The sequence below is a fragment of the Hemiscyllium ocellatum genome, chromosome 25 (assembly GCF_020745735.1).
Source record: "Hemiscyllium ocellatum isolate sHemOce1 chromosome 25, sHemOce1.pat.X.cur, whole genome shotgun sequence".
Classification (NCBI taxonomy): domain Eukaryota; kingdom Metazoa; phylum Chordata; class Chondrichthyes; order Orectolobiformes; family Hemiscylliidae; genus Hemiscyllium; species Hemiscyllium ocellatum.
Window position 1 is genome coordinate 21,830,207 of NC_083425.1, and position 11,507 is coordinate 21,841,713.

Below are 11,507 nucleotides of genomic sequence, written 5' to 3' on the forward strand. Positions count from 1 at the left end.
TTCGTTTCATCCAATCACAGACATCCTCGCCTGTTACGCTTTTTTGTGGAGCATAATTTGAAATATGAGTAAATGATTGGACCAGCGAAGTTAACATTTGACAGAATAGTTAATTCGAATGGTGATTACATGCATGAAAAGCACTACTTTTCGTAATTTATATAAATGATTTGGATGTGAGCATAACAGGTATAGTTAGTAAGTTTGCAGATAACACCAAAATTGGAGATGTAGTAGACAGCAAAGAGGGTTACCTCAGATTACAACGGGATCTTGATCAGATGGGCCAAGGGCTGAGGAGTGGCAGATGGAGTTTAATTTAGATAACTGCGAGGTGCTGCATTTAGGAAAAGCAAATCTTAGCAGGACTTATACACTTAATGGTAAGGTCCTAGGGAGTGTTGCTGAACAAAGAGACCTTGGAGTGCAGGTTCATAGCTCCTTGAAAATAAAGTCTCAGGTAGATAGGATAGTGAAGAAGGCATTTGGTATGCTTTCCTTTGTTGGTCAGAGTATTGAGTACAGGAGTTGGGAGGTCATGTTAGCCACTTTGGAATATTGCGTGCAGTTCTGGTCTCCTTCCTATCGGAAGGCCAGAACTGGAGAGCATAGGTTTTGAGTGAGAGGAGAAAGATACAAAAGAGACCTAAGCGGCAACTTTTTCATTTAGAGGGTGGTACGTGAATGGAAAGAGCTGCCAGAGGAAGTGGTAGAGGTTATGAATAGGAAGCGTTTGGAGGGATATGGGCCGGGTGCTGGCAGGTGGGACTAGATTTGGGTTGGAATATCTGGTCGGCATGGACGAGTAGGACCGAAGGGTCCGTTTCCGTGCTGTGCACTTCTATGACTCTATAACTCTAAATGAATGTAGAACTTTATTTTCCTTACAATTCACTCAGTGTCAATATTCTACGTTGATCATTTGATAAATGTCGCACTATTATTACTGCAGGATTGTGTCCTATTTGAATTGTGGAGCTGCCAACTACTTCACTTGTAATTGTGTATGTATCAACCAGATATTAATGAAGTGCATGCATCACATTTTACAGAAATAGTTTCCTCTTTGCAAGACGCTTCCTTCCTTGGCTTTGCTGATGCTGCAACTTGTCAACGGTCTGGTAATTAATTAGACTCATTGTCATTGTCAACGTTTTAACAGGACTGTACAATGGGAAGATTATTGATCGCTATTAGAGTAACATTGTAGTAGGATATTGTCCAGTGCAAGTTAGAAACATGAGAGCAGTATTATAATACAAGCATTATTAAGTGCGTCGCGTCAACACGTTTCACGATATACTGACAAATCAATAGTGCTTTATCCCAGTAATATATAACACATAAACGGACTACACATAAACAATAAAATGCCTCGTTAATTTAGATTATGTAGATTTATAATGCATATTTGCTGTAACAAAAATGGCGATTTGAAGCATAATATTCAATATTTTGCATGGTATATATCAATAAGTGATGCACAAATTATTCGATCACAATAACATTGGGTTGACAAAGCTATGTTGTAAAAACATGTCGGATGTAATCAAGTTGCTCTGGAGCTTTGGCACTAACATTGGCATTATCGACAACTTTAGTGAGCAAGGGCATTTCCATCTGCCAAAGCTGCACTGCCCGTTCAATGACAGCTCCCACAAAATGGATCCTGATGGACATTCAGCTCTTTCCCATCGCTCTCTCCCTCTCTCTCACACACACATACACACACATCACTTCCTCATGAGCAAGTCCCTCCTCCCCCACCCCCAGGCCGCTGCTCCGCCAATCAGCTCCCGACGCAACTCCGCTCTCGTCAGCGCTGCGCCCGTGCAGCCCTGTCCCCGTCTCCCCAACCCCTCCCCTCCAGACCTCCTCCCCCACCCCCTTTCACCTAGCAACCGCGCTGTTGCTAGGTGAAGGGGAGGTTGCTACCAAGTCGCGGCGGAGACTGGTTCACGACGTCAGCGGGTGGGAGTATTATGGGTTGGCAGCGAGGCTCCAGCTGAGGGGAAGCTCCGAGCGCTTTCACTGCTGCGTTCCGGGAGCCAGCGAGTCAACACCATGGAGCTCTCGGCCGTGGGGGAGAGGGTTTTCGCGGCCGAATCTCTCCTCAAGCGACGCATCAGGAAAGTATGTGAGGCGCCGCTCCGCAGACCGACTCTGCCATTTCCCAGCCCGGCTGTTTGTTTTTTAAAGCGATGTTTTTTTTATATATATGACAGGTTTGTTTTTTTCTCTCTCTTCCCCTGCCTCCTTTAGGGTCGAGTCGAATACCTGGTGAAATGGAAGGGCTGGTCTCCGAAGTAAGTATCAGCATTGCAGTGCTTACAACTCGCAGAAGCGCGCGTCGCGTTGAGATGGACGCTTATTTACCTTTTAAATTGCCTTTTAAGGTACAGTACGTGGGAGCCAGAAGAAAATATCTTGGACGCCCGTCTGATATCAGCCTTTGACGAGAGGTGAAGGCCTTTGAGCGACATTAAAATAAAGATCTCTGTAAACTGGTTCTGCAATTATTTCAAAGATTCCTTTAAACGCCAATTAAAGCCATCATTATCCACGTTTTCCTGTTGTCTTGCAGGGAACGTGAAAGAGAAATGTACGGGCCAAAAAAACGTGGACCTAAACCCAAAACCTTTTTACTAAAGGTAAATGCTCTTTCGTCCTTCAGAAATGTGGACGATTTTTGTTTTAAATTCAACTGTGTGTTCTTAACCCAAATCTGCAGAACCTTCAGAAATGAGTAGTTGTGCTGTTTTTCCTCTGCAGGCGAAAGCAAAGACTTATGCCTTCCGGAGTGATGTAGCAAGGGGACTGAGGATGTCTTACCCAGGCAGGTCTGCTCAAGAATCCGGCTTCTCCTCCACCAGGTCGAGAGAAGGACTCCGGAGAGACCCCGCGGGAGCTCTGCAGCACACCGGCCTTTCCAGGGGCGAGACTTCCAGAGAGAGGACTGCTCGGGTCGAGGAGATGCCCAGAACCCACCAGAAATCAGCCGCTCATAAACACCGGAAAAAAGGGGCGAAACCCGGGAAAATGGACTACAAGGACGGTCAAGCTGTCCGTGCAGGGGCCCTCAAAAGGAGCACGCCGGACGACGTTGAAGGAAGGACACCGACTTACCCCCATTTTAAACGCCGGAAATCCGAAGAGCTTGATTCGGGGAGTGATGACCTGGAGGAGAAGGTTGAAAGTGAGTTAATTCACTTGACTGAGAGGCAGGAAGCAAAGCTGGGCAGTCACGGCACTCCCAGAACGCAGCTGAATCGTACTACACTGGGCTACGGGGAGAGTAAATACGGTGCAGACTCTCACCCCCTTCGGACTAAACAGGGCATGGAATGCGCAACCTCTAAGAGTGAACCAGGGATTGACACATCTGCACTTAAAAGTAAACACGCACCGGAGGGCACGGTCTCCAGGAATAGTGTGTGTGTGGCCAGTGACAGGCCAGTTTCAAAATCCCCCTTGCTGGCCAAACACCAGGTCTCCCGATTTCTGTCGGAGCAGGAAGAATCTTGGAGCCCATCATTGAACAATCTGGAGAAAGTGGTGGTTACGGACGTTACGTCAAACTTTCTGACTGTCACCATCAAAGAAAGCAGCACAGACGAAGGCTTCTTCAAAGACAAAGTTTAAAAGAAACGAAACTTGTTTGCTCAACCTGGTGATGGGAGCACGTTGATCGTGACTAACACCTGTCGGTCACAACAGCACTGAGGTGTTGCTGGAGAAATTGTGACTACTTATTTCCTCGCTGGGTTGTATATAAATTTTCCTGCGACTAGGTAAACCTCGGCTACTCGTCATGTGGAAGAGACAGATGAAGTACCCGTTTCGTACGCCTGTGTTCTGGGCTGCATTTCACATGCAGTTGGTTAAAACGGTGTTAAACACATCAAGAGGTTAAAGCCAAATAAAGCAACGCTGAGACGTTTGCTTTTGCCGGGTTGGTGAGATGACAGTCGCTCTCCCTCACCACCTGCCTGTCAACAGAGCACCAATGTAAATGATGGTAGTGCGTTACTCTGCTTAATTTCATTTGTAGATATAAACAGACTTCGAGGATGCTTTGACTCGATTTAGATTCTAGATAATAGCTAAAATGGTAGTATTTTCACAGTAAACAGCATTGACTACAATGATTTAGGTTGACTTGTTTTGTTTTCAGACACCGGACTTTTGCCTCTTTTACTATTACAACATTTTTTTTAAAAAATCTAAATACAATGTATGTTTTGACAATGCCAATTGCACTTTTCATTATCTCTATAAAATATAAACAATAGTTGTTCCGGAGCAGGGCGCTGTACGTTTTTGCTTCCTGTTCTAAGTGTTGGCTTGTAACTAAGTTATTCATCCGTGTGCAAACGGGGAGTCCTCCCATGATACAATGATTTGACGATTTGCCGTGTGAATAAAAATGCCTAGAAACTGAGGAAAGGCATTCCTAGATACTTTCACTCAACTCTTTGTCCCCTCAAACTCTGACTACTTCTGAAAGAAATTGCACCTCTACTGTCGCTTTCCCCAGTTTTGCATCAAAACTGAATATCACTCTTTGGGAAAACTCTTGGATGTACACCACATGCGTAAACTGTACTGAACGTTTTTGACATTAGGGCCAAGTCAAATGCCTTATACTATATCTAGGGATGGCTCCAGACACTTCATTTTGAACTTGAGGAGAGGACTGTCCAAACTTTGGTAAACAAGTATATTTGCATAGTAATTGCAAGTATAAGCTGATAAAATGCTTTTAGGAAACTGCAGTACATCTGACCCTTGACCTTTTTGACCTTACAATTAAAAGCAGGGACAACCCCTCTTCAGATTAATGTTGTTATGTATTCATTACAAGCCAGTCATCAGTTTTTTTCTAAGCAAGTAATTAAAACCAAGTAAAGGGAAATAGTATCCAAATGGTTTTGGGGAAAGAAAATGGTTGTCATAATAGTTCATGCTGCTAGTCTTATTGCTAAGTTGTGAATGATGATGTGTGGGGCTTGAGCTATATTGACACATCTGCACTGTGTTTCTTTATCTAGAAACCCCCTGCCCCCCATGTTTTAACAATGTGTTGTTTTAAAAAGACAATTACATGAAAATGTATTATTGAATCCTTGTCTCCTTCATCACAAATAAATTGGGTTTTAACTGCTCATAGAAATTATTTCAATAGGAATTTGATTCTCCTAAACTAGTTCCCACGTAACAGTGTGCTGCTCAGTGTGGGAGATTAAAAAGGCCCAGGAACTCTGAATGATAGCAGCATGTTTCCAGTTTGAAATTCATTGCAATATTCAGATGGAATTCTATCACTGGTTCTCATTGTACCAATGATCAATCCATGATCTGCAGACAGAGATCTAGAATTCTGGCCTGCTGAGTGGATCCAAAACAAACAGGGGAAAGATTAGAGTAATCCACTATCATAATGTAACCATCAGACAAACTTCTCATTTTTCTTTTGTGTGTTTTGACCATAGACTTAACTAGTTAACTTTATAATCAAGTTTTGTGAAACCAGCATTTCTATAAAGTTGTTTGAGTCACTTTTATATTGGGATAATTTAAGAGAAACGCATACATGGAGGATTTCGCACCTTTACACAATCTGATGTGTTATCATTTTTGGACCACATGGCTAACAATAATCTTTGACATAGGGTTATGCTGACAATGCTCGATAATTATGGATGACTGAAGTACATTCACAAGAGGAATTGACATTCTCGCCCTTCAGGTCATTTTGTAAAGATTCAGAAGCTTTACTTTGAAGTATTTAGACTTTGCAAAAGCAACATAAAGGATTGGCACGAACAGTTCTCTACCGTATGTGGGTTGGTATTTACCTTTCAGAATGATTGCTGAGGGTGAGCCATAGCTGAAAGAGAATTATATTGGATAAGATGCACATGTTTGTCAAAATGATTTACCAAAGGAAATGTGTAAATTCTAATTATAAGAATGAACTTGCAATTATGGTGAATGACATTAGTGGGGACAGTTATCATTCATGATGGTTGGTGTTTATGAATGAATATTTAACATGTGTTTTTCTAGCATTGGGGAATGAACAAAGGAAGACAATGTACAAATGTGACAGTTGTGTTAATCAAAATCCCTTGGTCACTTAAATACTGATGGAATTCAAAGGATATTGCATCTACTTTTGAAATGAGAGTATGTTAGATCTAGAGTTAATTGGATCTATTGCACGTTGAATGTTTTGGCTATTAAAACTTGAAGAGGCCGTGCCTGTAACTGAATGTAATGTATATTAGTGTGTGCAGGCCGTGTCAATGGGATGCTCAGTATTGTCAGATGATTTGCAGAACTCGTATTATATATATATATCACATTTTCAAGGAACTGTTGCCATTAAGATTTTTGGGGAACTTATTTTGGTCGCCCTACTAAATGAAACATAACTAAATGCAATTTTCAGGTGGCATCTTAAAGTTTATTGTAAGGAAAACTGTTGGTGCTTAGGAAAAGGATTGACCATATCACAAAAATAAGTTGGTCATAATTAAACATATCCCACCCCCACATTATGTATCTACAGAGTTTGTGAAATGTAAGTATATTCTGTAAAGATAGCTTTTTTTTGTTTAGATTTGGAGGGAATATGATGATAAACTATTTTATGTATTCTGTATAATGGACAGTGTTTAATACATTGCACTTAACTATACTTATTGTTTCGATATTTGACTAAAATGTACTTTGCAAATAATGGTGATTAAATTGAAATAATGTTTTAAAATGTTTATAACACTTGGAGTCTGTCATGCTGTATGGAAACATGCATTTAAATAAAATGAAATATATTGTGAAATCTAGGTTATAAATAAATTCCATTGGTCTATAGTTATACAGTTATAGACATATAGTTGTGTGTGTATATATTATACATATATCTGTAACTTCATTAAATGCAATTCTTAGCAGGCTTTATTGGGGCAAATTCCTTAGACCTTGCCTTGGAGCACTGAAGTATTTTAATTGAAGCAGCATATATTCTTGTGATAACAAAACCTTTTTTTTAGCTGAAGCTCATAAGCTTTGTTACAATAGAACTCAGGAAAGAATTGTTCCTGGATTTCCTCATTGACCTCTAGTTTCACCAGTAAGCATTGACAAGCTGTAACTTTCACACCAGACACTTTCAAGTAATAACTACTTGCTTCAACTGAATGCCACTGTTAAATTTGCGTCAAATAGTTGGTGATCTTTTGCTAATTAATCTACGCCTTATTACTCCAAACAAAGACATAGAATGTGTACTCTGTGTTAATTTGCCTTGCAGTCGGCAATAAAGACGCATTTTTGCATTATAGCGAACGAAAATAGCCGGCATTTTCTCCAATGGAAAGAAAAAATCTGATGTCAGAGTCGGTGCATAGAAACATTCTTTCCACATACAACTGGTAGCATCCAACAATCATTTTTTCTTTCAACGATTGGAAAAGCCACTAGCAGTATGACAGTGCATGCAATCTTTTCCCCTTGTACCAAGGATTGTAATTTACTAAATTATGAAGCTCAGTGGGAGATCAGGTGCAGAAATAATGGGCCAAAGTGCCTCCTTCTGTGCTGTAACACATCTGTGACTCTGTGATTAATGCTACAGATCCGAAAATTGTCTCCAACCAAACATGTTCCAAAAGGTGATTCGAAGATCCCTGAAAGTTGGATGGTCTTATTTCTGTGGGATTTATGTTTGGCTGAATTTCTGGAGTCGGGAAATATACAAAAGGTTCCCTGAAAAAGAAATTCTCATAGATTTAATTCACATACTTAGCAAAAAGGCCACTCAACCATTTATATTAGGATGCAAACCATTGATGTGCTTTCGAGCCATTTTAAAGGTCTCTTTGAAATTAAAATACACCGTGCATCAGTTTCTTCTCAGATTTGTTGTTCTAGCCTTATGAATGTCTGTGTTATTACGGAAATCGGTGCAGTGAAGCCTTCTCGCATGCACACAGAAATAGTGGTTCATGTGTTGCTCCAAAAGGAAGCTACAGGGGAGGTTGCTCCAAAATAAGGCAAAAACGAGTGGGCCATGTCAAAGGTGACAAAGCGCGAAGCACATGGTGCAGCGAACTGGAAGAAGGTGAAAATAAAGATGTGCAAAATGAAAATTGTCTTGTTGTAATTCAATTAACTGTAGATGTCACTTTGTCACTCACGCTGGTAGATTGTGATGAACAATTTCCTTCATCTTAGAATATAAATGCGGTCGAAAGGTTGCAACTCTTTTAACACTTGTAAATTGTAGGCATTCGGGTAATATTTCCGGTGTTGGTCATTTCCCTGAAAAAGTGGCATATTCTCGAATGTTGTCGAGTACCAAACTACTTGACAAAAAGATGTATTTACATGCCATGCTTCATTGAAACACACTGCAACGTGAGAGCGGGCTTTGTGAATGACAACCAACAGATAGCATTTGTTATTTTTTAAACAAATTTAAATGTATACATCTTTGGTACGCTCCGTGCTTTTCAAGATAAAGGATATCGCCGCCAGCAAAATCAAAACAAAAATATTTTCCGGCTCGTAGTGTCCAGAGGCGGTGCTAATCACTGGCCTGTTCAAACTCCTCTCAATGATAGGCTGTACTCCACAGAAAGGAGCCAAACCAAACAAGGTTCTCGTTAGCAGACCCGCCGAGAACGTGAGTGCTTGTTTTACATTCTAATTCAGTTACGTGCTGTGGATCATTGTGCCACGGCCGAGTTCAGACCATTTTAATTGATTTAGTGTGCGAACCTTCTAGCTGGGACAGCACAAAAATCCGATTAATGATACTTGCGACTCCTCCGTTCGGTGGGGTTCCAGAACAGACCTTAGAGGAGAAAGGACAATGGTACCGGAGCAGCACTCAAACCTCTGGACTTGCCTTCAAATGAGACTGATGAATGGAACAACGAATCTTGGGGGGAAACAAGTGCCAGTTTCATCAATCCAGATTTCAGGCGGTTATGTTTGTTTTAGAGTCGGGTTGAAAATGTGTTGCTGGAAAAGCGCAGCAGGTCAGGCAGCATCCAAGGAGCAGGAGAATCAACGTTTCGGGCATAAGCCCTTCTTTAGAATCCGGCTTTAGAGCCGGGTTGTCAGCAATAGTAATACTGAGGTGGATTGAACTAGAATATTACGTTTACATTTTCATTTCAGCCTGAATAATGATTAATTCTAAGGACCAAGCATCAGATTGCTGAATTAGCCGCGCGAAGCTGGTTAATTTGGTATCTTCAGTTTGAAATGGAAGCTGTTCAATACTCTTCTTCTACTCGAACTCATCCCTGTAGTGTACAATCTGGACCCTGGACCTTGAACTAACAATGGTTTCTGCGCATCAACTCGTTTTCAATGAAACTTGGAAGGAGATCAATAAAACCTGTAGAGAATCCAAAAATGAATATTTACCCCACATTGCTATTTTTTACACTTTCTAATGAAGATGGTTGTTTACAGCAGATGAACGGAACAGACTTTAAAAAAAATCAAACTGAGAGTGCTTCCAAAATGTTATCCATTAAAAAAAAATGATATCAATCACCACAATTGCTTTTGGCTCATTCACATATTTCAACTCTTTCATGACTCCTTTATCCAAATGATGCTATGGAAGCAGTCAGATTTTGCGTTCGAAGTGGGGCGTGGGGTGAGAGGGAGGTAGAGAGCTGTCGGGTAGTCGTCCTCATCATTATTCACTTGGATATCAGACACGAATATGCATACACTGCACATGAGTAGTTAAATGTGGCAAACCAGATGTTCTTGCCTCTAATGCCCTACTTCTCCTCACTCTGTATCAAGTAGTATTTTGCCTTCTGCTTAATATTTACATTCATCAAATGGATGTAGGAAAAATAAACTTGACATAAACAGTTAGGTTAGGGCTTGTCAATTCCAGTGCAATTACACTTTTAAAGACGTGATAAGGTATGATTATTGCACAATCTCTCTGATATTGAACATCAACTTTACAAGTGTAGAGTCCCATTCCAGCCGACTGTGAACTTGGTGGAACAAACATCCCATTACACTATTTTTAAGAAGAGTAGCGAAATTCTTTCTGACGTGCCAACCAATATTCATCATTCAATGGATATGGCAAAAAAAATGGTCATAGTCATATAGGTGGTGTGGAAATTTTACATAGAGTAGTAGGTTTTACCTCACACTGAGGGCTCTTGTGATAATGTCGCTACCTCGGAGTTAGGACACACGAGGTCAAGTCCCACCTGCTCCAGAGCAGTGGCATAAATCCCTGAAGAGGTTAATTAAAAACACCAATGGCTGGTAGTGGAAACTAACTGTGTTAAAATTAGCTGCCAAATTTCCTCCATTACCACAGTAACTACACATCAAGCAACGACTTTAACGGATATAATCAAACAAAGAACTGTAGCTGCTGGAGATCTGAAACAAAAACATAAATTGCTGGTGAAACTCAACAGGTCTGGCAGCATCCGTGGGAGGCAAAGTCTGGTAACTCTTTATCAGAATCCATACTTCATTCATAAAGTATCCACACTTTAATGAATAGTGCATTTTGTAGCATCTTGCAGTTGCATAAAGCCCTATACAAATGCAAATCTTACTTTAATGTATGTTTAACGCCTTTGTTATTGAACAACGTAAGAGCATTTTATTTGTAATACCATTTTGAAAAACGTCTGTTTGTACAGCAAATGTTCACGGAAATGTGTTATTTCAATTGTATGCAACTTAAATACTGTTCCTGTGTTATTGCGGTGAATGGAAAAAAATGTTTTAAAGTCAGAACATTGTATACGTTCTGAAAGACTCAGGCGTTAAATAATATAAAAGGCCTCTGTTTATTGCACAAGTGAAACTAAAGTTTCTGACTGTGCGTCACTAGGTCATTGAAAAAATTCAAGGCCTTTGCACTTCAGTATTGCAAGTATATAAATAAACAACCAATTAAACGGCCATTTTAGATCAATACAATAGAAAGATCCGAATATTCTAACAAATTGTGATTTTCAATGAATGCTTATTTCGCTAAGGATACAAAGTGAATCTTTATTCGAGTGGCACATATCAGTGAAACTAAAATTAATCTTAGAGGCATCATTTTGTAGCAAAGTCCAATTTATTGGAAGATGCAAAGCCTATGTTTTAAAATGAAGTTTACAACTTCTTAAGGAAAGGCAGAGTGTAATTGTTTGCACAGTAAATTCCGGGAATGGTCTTTGAACTCTTCTGTCGATAGCGATATATTTCACAGAACACACAGCAAAAAATCTAAGATAGCAATCTGCATTGAAGTTTCACTAGAACACCATGGATTCTAGCTGCATGTACCGCTGATAATAGGCTTTTACATATCAAGGAAAGAAGCCTCTGGCCTACACACACAAATGGGATTATAATGAGTCACAGAGTTGGCCAAAGCACTTTGTCTGCCTCGAGTCCCAGGTTGGCTCTGGACGTTAGTAAGCGATCTCAGTGGTCTGAAC

At 40.4% G+C, this 11,507-nt stretch overlaps 1 protein-coding gene across 1 annotated transcript; it reads left to right on the top strand.

Moving 5' to 3' along the window:
- The first annotated feature begins 1,995 nt into the window (after positions 1–1,995).
- LOC132827790 (chromobox protein homolog 8-like) lies at positions 1,996–6,670 on the top strand. The gene is made up of 5 exons (XM_060844506.1): positions 1,996–2,133; positions 2,263–2,306; positions 2,397–2,462; positions 2,585–2,651; positions 2,773–6,670. The coding sequence occupies exons 1-5, from the start codon at positions 2,065–2,067 to the stop codon at positions 3,640–3,642; spliced, it is 1,116 nt and encodes a 371-aa protein (XP_060700489.1). The 5' UTR covers positions 1,996–2,064; the 3' UTR covers positions 3,643–6,670.
- Positions 6,671–11,507: the final 4,837 nt, after the last annotated feature.